The 12143-nt window shown below is 33.1% G+C and overlaps 1 protein-coding gene across 1 annotated transcript in view; it reads right to left on the bottom strand.

The window, feature by feature from the left end:
* Positions 1-4927: 4927 nt before the first annotated feature.
* The window catches only part of LOC140431776 (venom carboxylesterase-6-like), an 83800-nt gene continuing 76584 nt past the window's right edge, over positions 4928-12143 (bottom strand). Inside the window, exon 10 of the mRNA XM_072519661.1 lies at positions 4928-5165. Coding sequence (XP_072375762.1) covers positions 4976-5165 — 190 coding nt within the window. The 3' untranslated portion in view covers positions 4928-4975. The remainder of the gene's footprint in view (positions 5166-12143) is intronic.

The following is a 12143-nucleotide window of genomic DNA, read 5'->3' as shown; positions in this document are numbered from 1 at the left end:
TTCTTCATTTGTAATTCGTTCAGTCTATGGGATCTTAAGTATTCTCCGATACAGCTACATTTCAAACGATTCCACTCTCTTGCACACATTTTCGTTAAATTCCACGATTTAACACCATAAAACAGAATGTAAAGAAGCAACATCGCAGCATTCTTACTTTTATAACAAAAGAGAGATTGTGACTTTTGAAGATGGCCCTCATCTGGTTGAAGGTGTCTCTAGCTTTTCCGATACACGCTATTATCTCCTAGTTGCTAAACCATTTTTTATTTATTATGGTGCCGAGGTAGTTGTGTAGCTGTATGAAAATATCGGGAGAGTAACGCATAGATGGATACATGAAAAAAAAAAGCAAAGAAAGATCAAGTTAGATCTATTGCAACAAATGTGATTTTTATTATGGCAGCTGATGGAACAATGCAGGAATAAAAAACAAAAGTTCTGGTATTTATTACATGGTATTTATTGATCCTGTACTGAAAGATCATATACTTATTCTCATTACTGTTGGATTCGAGAAACTACAGAGTAACATTACCTGATGCTTAATGTGTGCTGATGATACAGTTAGTATCCGAGTGACAGTGCCTTCGAGATACAAGTGTCCTGGTCTGGTAGAAACCTTTCAGTAATTATCGTTTTTGGCATGCTGAACGTAGGACGCGTCAAGATATTTTTCACTAATAATATTGCTTTTTGAGATATCTTTTTTTTCTAAATTTGTCATTCTCTACTTTTTCTTTCGCAGTATAAACTTTTTTAATTTTGTATTACACAATCTCTTTTATTTTGTATTACTCAATCATGAAATCATCACTTGTGGCTTATCTTAAAAGCAACAAATTAGATTATGAGGCATTAAAACTAAGATTAGTTTTACCGAGAAGAGATTTTATTGATAATCCACTAAATCTGCCAGCATAGCATTTGCCAATTAAATATTTTTGTATCTGAGGTTTGTAATGTGGAAATATACAATACTGTTTTTGTCTGGCTTTAATTGTAGATTTGCTGATAATAGTTAACAACGGTATTATTATAATATTTTATCTGTAAATTTAATGATTTTTTCGTAATTTCAAATCTTTCTGTGATCGTATATATTGCAGTCCAGTAAGATAAATAGAATGAATCTCACAGAAGTAAGTTTTTTTGTAAAGAAACATTTAAAGTGGTTTTATTTCTTTTCTCGAAATTATGTAAGATACAGATAAGAGATCTGTAGCCTTCTGATTTATGATATATTTTTTCGTTATATGATGGAAACTAGACTGGTGAAAGCAGAGAACAACCGAACACACACATTGTGTGTTCGGTTTTTCTATGGTGAAAGTTCTTGGTGCATTCTGTTGCAAGATATTTTTATCTTGTAATATATTTGTCTCATGATGATTTGATGTGACTCACAGGTGAAAGAACATGGTCTATTCTATTATTTCCCTTTGTTAGTGTTTTTCAAGATTGTCCAATTTGGCAAATTGTATTTTGGATGTTGAGTTTGATATCAGTTTTTTTATTGTTCTATTGACATGGGATAAGTCCTAATGTACCATGCATGACGTAGTTTTTGTAAATCCAGGCATTTAATAAAGAATTCTTTGGAAAAACTTCTATATTTAGCGGATAATAACACCGTATTCGATAAATTTTGTGAGTATATGATTTTTTATGCGCATTCATTTGAGAACTAAAAGGCCACTTATAATTTTTTTAGTAGTGTTCGGAACCGTTATCGTATGACATACAATGACATAGTTGTCATATGTCAGGAACATATATCTACGTATTTGTGCCCCACGCCCACGTTCAAATTAGACAAATAAAGTGAATATAAACGTGAAGGGTTTTTAATACGTTACAGTGCGACATGAAGATTCCAATGAAGCTGAAAGGAAAATTTTATAAAACTGTCATAAGTATAGCTATGACGAACGGAACTTAATGTTGAGCAGTTAAAAAGAAAGAAGAGTAACGAATGCATGTGCCAGAACAGATAATGTTGAGATGGATGAGTGCAAAATATATTCATATGGTTAGAGCACGTACAATGTCAAGAAGCAAATAAACTAAAGTGCTGATTTTCAAGTTCCTGAAAGGATTAGGAGAGAAGACAAAGAAGACCTGGTGGGAGATGCTTATATAGTCTTAAGATAAAAATGGAGAAATTACGTACAATATCAAAAACCAAATACGCAGAAGTGCTAATTTTTAACTTCCTGGAAGGATTAGGAGGGAAAAAACAAACAAAACTTGATGGGAGATGCTTATAAAGACCGAAGATATAAATTTATGGAGAAATGTAATTGAAGAACCCTACGCGGTATAGGAACGACAAAGTGAATGAGATAATCTAATCTTAGGTCTTGATGTTTTCAATATTTGCTGACCTCTCAATTTGTTTTCAATTTCTTCTTCCTTATTAATCCATTATACCTTTTTTCGTCTTCTTCTTTTGGTGCCCATTCGTTTTGAATATTGGTGATCATTCTGGCTATAATTATTTTATTACCTAATGCTTTAAATTGATTAATTGTTGTTATGAAGAACCATTTCCCCAGGTTTTTTAACCATGATTCTTCTTCTCCTAATTCCTCGCTTACTGAATACTTTGCATTGAAGGATTATTTTTAGTAATCTGTATTTATTGCCGTTTCTCATTATGTGTCAGAGATATTCTAATTTTTTCTTTCTAATCGTATACATCATTTCTCTTTCTTTCCACATACTTCGTATTACAGCCTCGTTGGTTATCTTGTCCATCCATGACATCCTTGGGATTCTTCTGTAGAGCCACATCTCGAAGGCTTCAAGTTTTTTCTCCGTCGTTTCAGTGAGTATCCAGGATTCAACTCCGTAATATAATATCGAGAAAATATAACATCATAGGAGCCTTACGTTTATCTCCAGAATAAGGTTGTGGCTTTTAAAGAGTTTGGCCATGTTGCTTAATGCACTCCTAGCCTTCTCTATTCTACATTTTACTTTTTGTGAGTGATCCCAATGATCGTTTACTATTGTTCCAAGATAGGTAAACTGTTTTACTCGGTCCACTGGTGTATTCTTGATAAGCAGTTGCACGTCTCTAATTTTATTTTTGCTGATGATCATAAATTTAGTTTTTGATATGTTTACTTGTAGTCTAAATCTTTCACTTACTTCATTTACTTTGTTTTTTTGTTGCTGTAAACTGTTTAAACTATCTGAAAAAATTACGGTGTCATCTGCATGGTAGATATTGTTTAGGCGTTCTCCATTTAAAACGGTTCCATGTTTGCAATTTTCCAAGGCTTCACTAGATATTTCCTCTGAATATAGGTTGAATAATATAGGTGAAAGTATATATCCTTATCTAATGCTTTGCAGAATCTGGATCGCTTCCATCGGTTCATCTCCAAGATTTGTTCTTATTGTGGCTGATTATTTCCAGTATAAATTTTGTATTATACGCCGGTTTTTATCATCTATTTGGGCTTTTGTTAGAACATTCATCATTATTCGGTGTTGAACCGTGTCAAATGCTTTTTGTAGTCCACATCGCAGGTGTAGATATCGCAAGTCATATCTCTGCATCTTTGGAATAATACCTGTAGACGAAACAGTGCATCTCTCGTACCTACGCCTTTCAAGAATTCAAACTGTGTGTCTTGTATTCTTTCTACGCATAGCTTGTATATTTCTACTATTAGCTTATATTCTCCCCACTTTTTCGCTCCCTGTTTCTTTGATAACGTAATAAATTATGAAACTAGCCAATCTTTTAGAATATTGCCTGTGTCATAGATATTATTGAAGATTTTACATTTACAGTATTTTTAAAAATTCATCATCAAAAAGTTTAAGAAATTTAGACCGTACTCCGTCTGGTCCTGGAGCTCTCCCTTCTTTTATTGATATTAGCTGCCTTTATTTCTGCCACTAGTGGTCCTGTTTCCATAGGTATTGGGGACTGGTTCTCCCCCTCATCAAAAAATAAAGTTCGTATGAAATTTTTCCAGGTATTATCAATACTCTTTTGTTTTTACATTTGCCTACAATTTCTCTTACCTTTTTATGCACGTTGAAGTAGTTGTATTTACTTTGTAGAATTTCGATTTTTCTGGCATTTTTTCTCCAGTTCTTTTTGTTTGGTTTCTCTGATCTTTCTCTGTATATATCGTTGTAATGTTTTATACATAGAGTTATTGTTCTTGTTTTTCCTTCTTTGTTCCATTAGTTGCAGATTCTCTGTCGTCATCCATGTCTTATTCTTACCTGCTTCGTTCTTCATACAATTTTCTTTAGTGTCGTCTATAGTTTAATTAAGAGATTCTATCTTCTTTTCTGTGCTTTCCGTTGTATTATCGATTTCTTGGAATTTTCTATTTATTGTTTTGCTAACTATTTCTTTTACTTCATTACATTTCAGTTTTCTTATGTCATGTTTTTTACAGTTTTTCTGCGTGTTTTCTTTAACTTGGTTCTATACACGTCCACTAAAGGATTGTGGTCAGATTGAATATTAGCACCTATAGGTAGATTTTAAAACTGTTGAAACTATTTCGATCAATTTTGTTAATAAGTATATAGTCTATTTGGTTTCTAATAATAACGTCTTCTCCGTTTTCTCTAGGTGATTTCCATGTATACAGGCGTCTAGGTGGGTAATTTGTAAAACCTGTATATCTTTTTTAAGCATCGAAATTTAATTTATTGCGTTTTATGTCTCTTCTCAGAGTCGTTTATTACTTCCAAACAAAAGCGCCAACTTGAGTGACTACCGACCTTATGAAGATGAGAATTTTTCATTTTTTTTATTTTACCAGCAATTCCCATCCTAGGCTTGATAGTTTTCAAACTTTTCGCTGGGATTTTAGGACTCTTTCCCACTATACGATCAAGAGAATGTTCTCTATTTCAAAATAAGATTAATCTAACACAAAATAAATAATACATAAAAAAAGAAAATTTTATTTACAGTAATTATTAATTATCTTATCTACAATTCTTCTCTCTTACCCTCCTTAAGAGGATCATTAATAAGTTCCCTCCAAAACAAAGCTCTGTTTCTTAAAATTCCTTTTCTTGTTTCCAAGTTATCATTGTCGATAATATAGTACTCTTCATTTTCTAAAGTATATTTTTCCCATTTATTCGGAAGTAAGGCGTTGGTTTCTGGTGTGGGATTTCTGTAACATATCAGAAACATTGAATATGAACAAAATAATAAATAATTAAAAGGTTTTAACAAACTAATGTAAATATCGACAAGGAAAATGAAATTCTTGTAGTTGGCTGTATACCAAAAATCATATAAACTTTTATTTAAAAAAATCCTTTATGTAAGATATATATTTATATATACTCTGAAAATACAATTTCGAGTTACATCACGGAACGTTTTCGGATTAATAAGTCCATCATCAGTGCAGTTTTCAGGTTTAAAGTTTCACACATGTATTCCTGGTAACTCCGCTGATGATTGACTTATTAGTCTGAAAATGTTCTGTATGTATCTCGCGAGGGTGCCAGTATTTGAGTACAAAACCCAAAATATCCTTTATATATATATATATATATATATATATATATATATATATATATAATATAAATCAAGGATCACTCAAAGAGAACAAAAGACAAAGGGTGGAGAACAAAAGACAAAGAAGGTGGCTACTTCATCTATTTATTAGAAGACATTTTGCTGTCTAATCAGAAAGCAACATATAAGTTCATCTAAAAAAAATAATACGAAAAAACCAAACATCCATCCAAGGTTAATACAAAAGTGTTACCTCAAAAAGACATGTAGCAGTCAAAGGTATAAAATGTAAAAAAGCTTTGAACATTGAATAGTTAAGTTGTATAAACAATCAATTAAAACTGAGTACAGTTTACAATTTAACACAGACTTAGAACAACAAATGAAACATGTGGGTATGATAACGATAATTGCGGTATAATTCAAATATATATATTTGAGGGATCCTACAGTATTCACTACCTTCCCTCGCTCAACCGTTTCCATCTCTCTCTGTTGTTCCATTCTCCATCGTTTAGTCCTCTCTTACTCATGGCGTTGTCTACTTCGTTCCTCCAGGATTTTCGGGGTCGTCCTCTTTTCCTCCTTCCTATGGGGCTCCATTCGGTTATTCTCTTTATCCATCTGCTGTCGCTAGTTCTTCTTACATGTCCATACCACTTTAGTCTTTTTTGTTCTATATATGTTAGTATGTCTGTTTCTATTGATGTTCTTTGCTTTATTTCGTCATTACTTCCCTATCCATTCTTGTTACTCTGCAGCATCTTCACAGACATTCCATCTCTGTTGCTACTATCTTACTGCTGTTTTTCTTGTTTATGATCCAATTTTCAGCCCCATATGTCATAATACTTCGCACTAATGTTTTATAAATCTGCGTTTTTGTCTTCATATTTAGGTGCCTATCCCACCATACTGAGTTAAGTTGTCGGATTGCTGTTCTTGTTTGTGCTAATCTTTGTGTAATTTCTTCTTCTGTTGTTGCCTTTTTCGTGATTATAAACCCCAGGTATTTGAATTTATCCTTTCCTTTGATTGTTACGTTGTCATCAATCTATAGATCTTCTATGTCTTCTTTACTTGTAGATAGGTACTCTGTTTTCGCGAGGTTAATATCTAGGCCAGCCTTGGTATATTCTTTTTGTAGTTTCTTCATCATGTAGCTGAGGTTGTCTTGGCCTTGTGCAATCACTACTTGATTGTCTGCAAAACTTAACGTATATAGGTATTCGTTCCGTACCGGTACTCCCATGCCTTCGCATTTTCTTTTCCATGTAGTCAAGGCTTTCTCTAAGTATATTTTAAATAGGGTTGGAGATGTGGAACAACCCTGCAGGAGACCTTTTGTTGTGGTAAAGTCTTCTATGATTCTTGTTCCCATTTTAATAGACACTTTATTTTCTTTATACAGAGCTTTTGTAGCTTCTATAATTCAAATAAGTTACCACAAAAATTTGAAGGCGATTGAATTTTAAGATCCATTATCGATTTCAAAGCGTAGTTAGGGAGAAATCGAACTGGCTGCGAGTAAGAAACTGGTACGATGAGATACGAGTTTGACGGGGTGTGTAGCAGTCGACAGTGAAAGGAGAGAAATTTAGGGTCTGAACAGAAAAACATCGTTTTTAATTAGTGTTTTGAAAAACCGGCTTAATTCCATAAATTTTCGCTTAATTCCATGAATTTTGGTGAAAAGAAGGTAATTTAAGCTCAAAATGTTATGTGGCGTTATTCCGTGTCAAATAATTTGACAATAGTGTCCTGAAGGCTAAGTAAGCCATTTTAAGTGGAATATGAGCAGCTGGATTTAAGGAAACACATACTGTTATCATGCAGGATAACCTGAAGTCTAGTTTGTGTGTTTGGTTTGGTTTCTCCCAGGATTTGTTAGCCTCCATTTTGTGTCTCCCATAGGTCTGATCTAGATCGTTTGAAGTTTATGTGGGACAGTGTTTTTGTATTCAAATGTAAGGTAACAAACTTTTTTAATAATTTGAAAAGACATAATTAGCAGTGAAGCAAAGTAGTTTTATTAAATTTGTTTATGTTATGTCATTAATAAAAAGTTAATAATTAAATATAAGTTTTATGTATCAGCTAATTGTCATATTTTAGATTCTTTCAAAATTAACTTTTGATAATTATGTAATAATTCGGAAAATTTGAGTAGTTTCATTTCGACATATGACAGTTAATACATCTTTTTTGTCATTTGGTACCTAACCATAGTTTTAAAGTCTGGTTTGTTAGAAGGTTAAATGAAAAATTTGTTAATAAACATAGTTTAATTTCTGTTTTGTTATAAGGTCCAATTCAATGTAAGGTTTGTTGATAAATTTAGATGTTTTTATTCGTAATAACTGTTTATGTGAAATAAACATAAAAATGTAATTTTTTTAAACTAGGAGTTCAAAATTATTTCTTTTAAAAATATATTCACCCTTAAAATTTTTTAGTAGAGAAAAACTTTACTTTCTGAGCAGCAAGAGGATTTTTTTTAAACGGCGTCCCAATTTTAAAAACTTTAGGCATTTTAGGAATTATACAAATAGGGTTGCCCAGGACACCTCTGTAAGTATTTTTTGATTTCTTTTTAGTCGTTAGTTCTCCCAGTTCCCCCCAAATAAAGGAATCCTTATCCACGACCTAGTTCTCCAACCAAAACACGGGTAGCCATTCGTCGTATCCATAGTCGCAAACGTTTCAATTTATTTGTCTCTAAACCCAGTGATTGTTCAGTCTCCCCTTTCAACACCCTATAAGCAAATAATTACTTGTTACATGTTCTGTATTTGTTCTCAGTTGAAATGTTTTAGTTCCTACGTATAAAGTAAAGTGAACGGATTACTTTGTAATACTATAAGACAGTACTAAAAACAACAGTCATGCAATATACGAGTATAACAAAAAGTGTTTAACATTGTTTTTGTAGCTGCAAGAAACAAAACAAATATACACGCATCACGCTTTAGGAAAAAGGGGCCACCTAGAATTTTGTAAGAATTTTTCAATAACTTTAAGTTTATACAATTTATTATATTGTAACTAAATTCCCACAATGCAGAAACACTTTTAGCGTCTTTTAGACACCAACAAACGGTGCCGACAGGTCAATTAAGGGTAATAAGTTTGTAGAATTGATATCAGTTTTATGACTTCAGATAATGCACGTGTTGTTTGTACCTTATTTTTTTGGAATATGGCTATTGTGTTTTTCAAAAACCTTTTACTAGTGTACAGTTGTTCGAAGAGTAAACTTGTGCAATTTTTAAATTTAAAGCTATGGATTTGTTAGATCTGTTCAAATTGTTACTTTGATTAATAATGGAATGAGTCAGAGAAAAGTGGCCAGACAGCTTGGAGTCAGTCGTTGTATGTTCCAAAAAATTTACCAACGATTCGTAGAGACTGGATCTCACGGACGACGACCAGGATCAGTCCCGAGAAGAATCACGACGGCCAGAGAAGACCGTTCTTTACAACGCACTTCTTTTCAAAACCGGTTCTTTACGGCTAGATCAATCCAAAACCGTTTTCAAAATGCTCACGGATGGATTTTAAGCTCTTCTACTGTGAGAAAAAGGTTGAGGGAATTTGGTCTAAGGGCTCGCTGTTCAGCAACAGGACCTTTGTTAACAGCAGCACATCGACAACGCCGACTACAGTTTGCTAGAGACCACGAGCATTGGACGATAGAAGATTGAAAAAATGTTTTCTTTAGTGATGCGTCCAGTATGGTACTTTATGGCTCCGATGGTCGCATCCAAACATACAGAAGACGTGGGGTACGATATGCTGCTTGTGTTCGACGAGTACGTGTTGCTTTTGGAGGAGGTTCGGTAATGTTTTGGGCAGGCATTTCATTCAAGGGCCGTACTGATCTCGTATTTATTGATAGAGGAGCGTTGAATGCACACTGATACACTACCCAAATTCTAGACGAGCATGTAATGCCTTTTGCTGGGTTTGTCGGCAAAAACTTTATCTTATGTAAGGCAACGCGCGGCCACACAATATCTGGAAACTGTCGGTGTGCCAAAAATAAAGGGGCCGGCTCAAAGTCCAGATTTGAACCCGATTGAACATGTTTGGGTCCAACTCAAACGAAGGGTAAGAAACAGAATACCTGCTCCAATAAATCGTGAGCAGCTTCGGTTGGCGCTCATGGAAGAATGGGAAGCTTTTCCTCAAAACGACATATAGAATTTGATCAATTGAATGCCAAATCGAATGAGGAGTGTAATTCACAATATATATATATATATATATATATATATATATATATATATATATATATATACAAGGATTTCCACAGTTTTCACTGTATTCCTTCACTCAACCGTTTTCTCCAATTTTTCCTGTTTAGCCAGTCCCCTTCCTGTAGGTTTCTTCTACTCATTGCTTCGTCCACCTCATCTCTAAAAGATCTTCGGGGTCTGCCTCTCTTTCTTCTTCCTATCGGGCTCCACTCTGTTATTCTATTTATCCACCGATTTTGGTCTGCTCTTCTGACATGTCCGTACCAGGTTAACCTCTTCTGTTCGATGTAGTCTATTATGTCGGAGTTCATGCCCATTCTCCTCTTAATCTCCATGTTATTTATCCTATCTCTTCTTGTTACTCTGCAGCTTCTCCTTAGAAATTCCATCTCTGTTGCTCTTATTTTGTTTTTGGTTTTCTTATTTATTGTCCAATTTTCACACCCATAAGTGAGGATACTTCTTGTCATGGTATTATATATTTTTTTCTTTGTTTTCATGCTGATGTTCTTATCCCATAGTACCGGGTTCAATTTTCGTATGCAGTCTCTTGTTTGTCCTAGTCTATTTTTTATATCTTCCTCCGTTGTTCCTTTGTTTGATATTATGAAACCTAAATACTTATACTTGTCTGTTCCTTTGATTTGTTTACCTTCGTCTATTTCCAGCTGTTTTATTTCTGTATTCTCCGTTGTTAGGTATTCAGTTTTCTTTAGGTTTATTTCCATCCCATTCTTTGTATATTCCTGCTCCAGTTTTCTCATCATAAAACTGAGGTCATCCTCGTCTTGTGCGATCACTATTTGGTCGTCGGCAAAACTTAGCGTATATAGATATTCGTTCCTTACTGGTATACCCATTCCTTCTCCAGGTTACTGGGTATACCAGTAATTCACAATAGAGGTGGTAATACACAGTATTAATAATCACGACTTAATTGTAATTTTATAAAGAAAACAGAAAAAATGTACAATGTTAATTTTTATTTATTTTTCAATAAAATCATTATTTTGGAAGAAGTTATTTTTGGACATTTGTTATTTAAAAAATAATTTTATACTGCTTTAAAACATATTCTTAAACATTACATAAACATCTAATGACAATCACTTTGTGGTATGATTCGTAAAAATTAAAAAATGGCAAAAATTTTAGGTGGCCCCTTTTTCGTGACGCGCGGTGTATTATAATATGAGATTCAAACAAAAACATTCCTATTACAGATCTGTAATTTCCGGATTATTTTCATCAGAAGGTAACTTGCCACAACTTAATGATTTAAGCACCTTTTACGCATTCTTGTGATATATTACATCATAAACATCGTTTAATCACCGTTTATTCCTTTTGGTCAAACGTTCACTTTTAAATCATAATGTAACATCGAGGTTAATTGCTGTTAGTGTTAATTAACGTCAATCACTGATTTGTTATGGTAAATACTCTTTACGATTAATTATTTAATGCGAACAGATAAAGATATTCAAATTAGCCACTGAAACGTGATCAACACTGAAAAAGTAAAAAGTATTAATATATTATTCACAATTATTATTCAAACTACGTATGACCTGGAACAAGTGAATATATTAAAGACATGTACATAAATTAAGAAAATCTAAAAGGGAATGATTTCTTGCTATGAGCTATGCACACGATCTACGAGCCCAAACAACTAAATGTTCGGACAAACGAAAATTTATTGGAAACGTTCAATTTCACAACCTTGCGTATTGAATAGATCACATGCCATAAGTCAGTTAAAAAAATATCCGTAAGGGGTGCTTACGTCGAGGTTTGGTATTAAATCATAACCTCATATTATTCCTTTGATTCAGATACACATTTCACTTTTCAATACATTTTTGCCGATTTTCAGCCATAGTTTCACAATGTTTAAAATTTGTGAAATTAGTGAATTATTTAATCTATAGTTCAGAAAAAATATCTAAACCGTCCCAGTCAATATCTAAGAAGGACTTATTTTGTGATCTATTGGACTTTGGGTATAATAAGTCAGTGGGTATAATAAGTCCACTGGCAAAACTTTCCACTATAATAAAAAAGTTAACGCTTCATGTATCCTACAGCATTTCTCTAACTAAAGAATACTGTGGTGTGGAAATAAATAAACTTGCATTTATCTGTTTTAATAAAATTTTAAGAAGTCTCAGTGTATATCTATTTTATCTAAACAAAATACTTACCATGTACAAAATGATGTGCTTGATAACTTGGTGTTATGTTTAGTTTTTGAGATACAAATACAAATAAGAGGATTTTAAACTATTAAACAACATTCAAGTGGCTTGTAACAAAATTTGGTAAACATTTTTCAACTTTGCAATAATATAATCTATCGATTT

This window comes from Diabrotica undecimpunctata, chromosome 1 (genome assembly GCF_040954645.1).
Source record: "Diabrotica undecimpunctata isolate CICGRU chromosome 1, icDiaUnde3, whole genome shotgun sequence".
In the NCBI taxonomy this organism is placed as follows: domain Eukaryota; kingdom Metazoa; phylum Arthropoda; class Insecta; order Coleoptera; family Chrysomelidae; genus Diabrotica; species Diabrotica undecimpunctata.
Note: the sequence above shows the minus strand (reverse complement) of the source record. Positions and strands in the feature narration are given on the sequence as shown.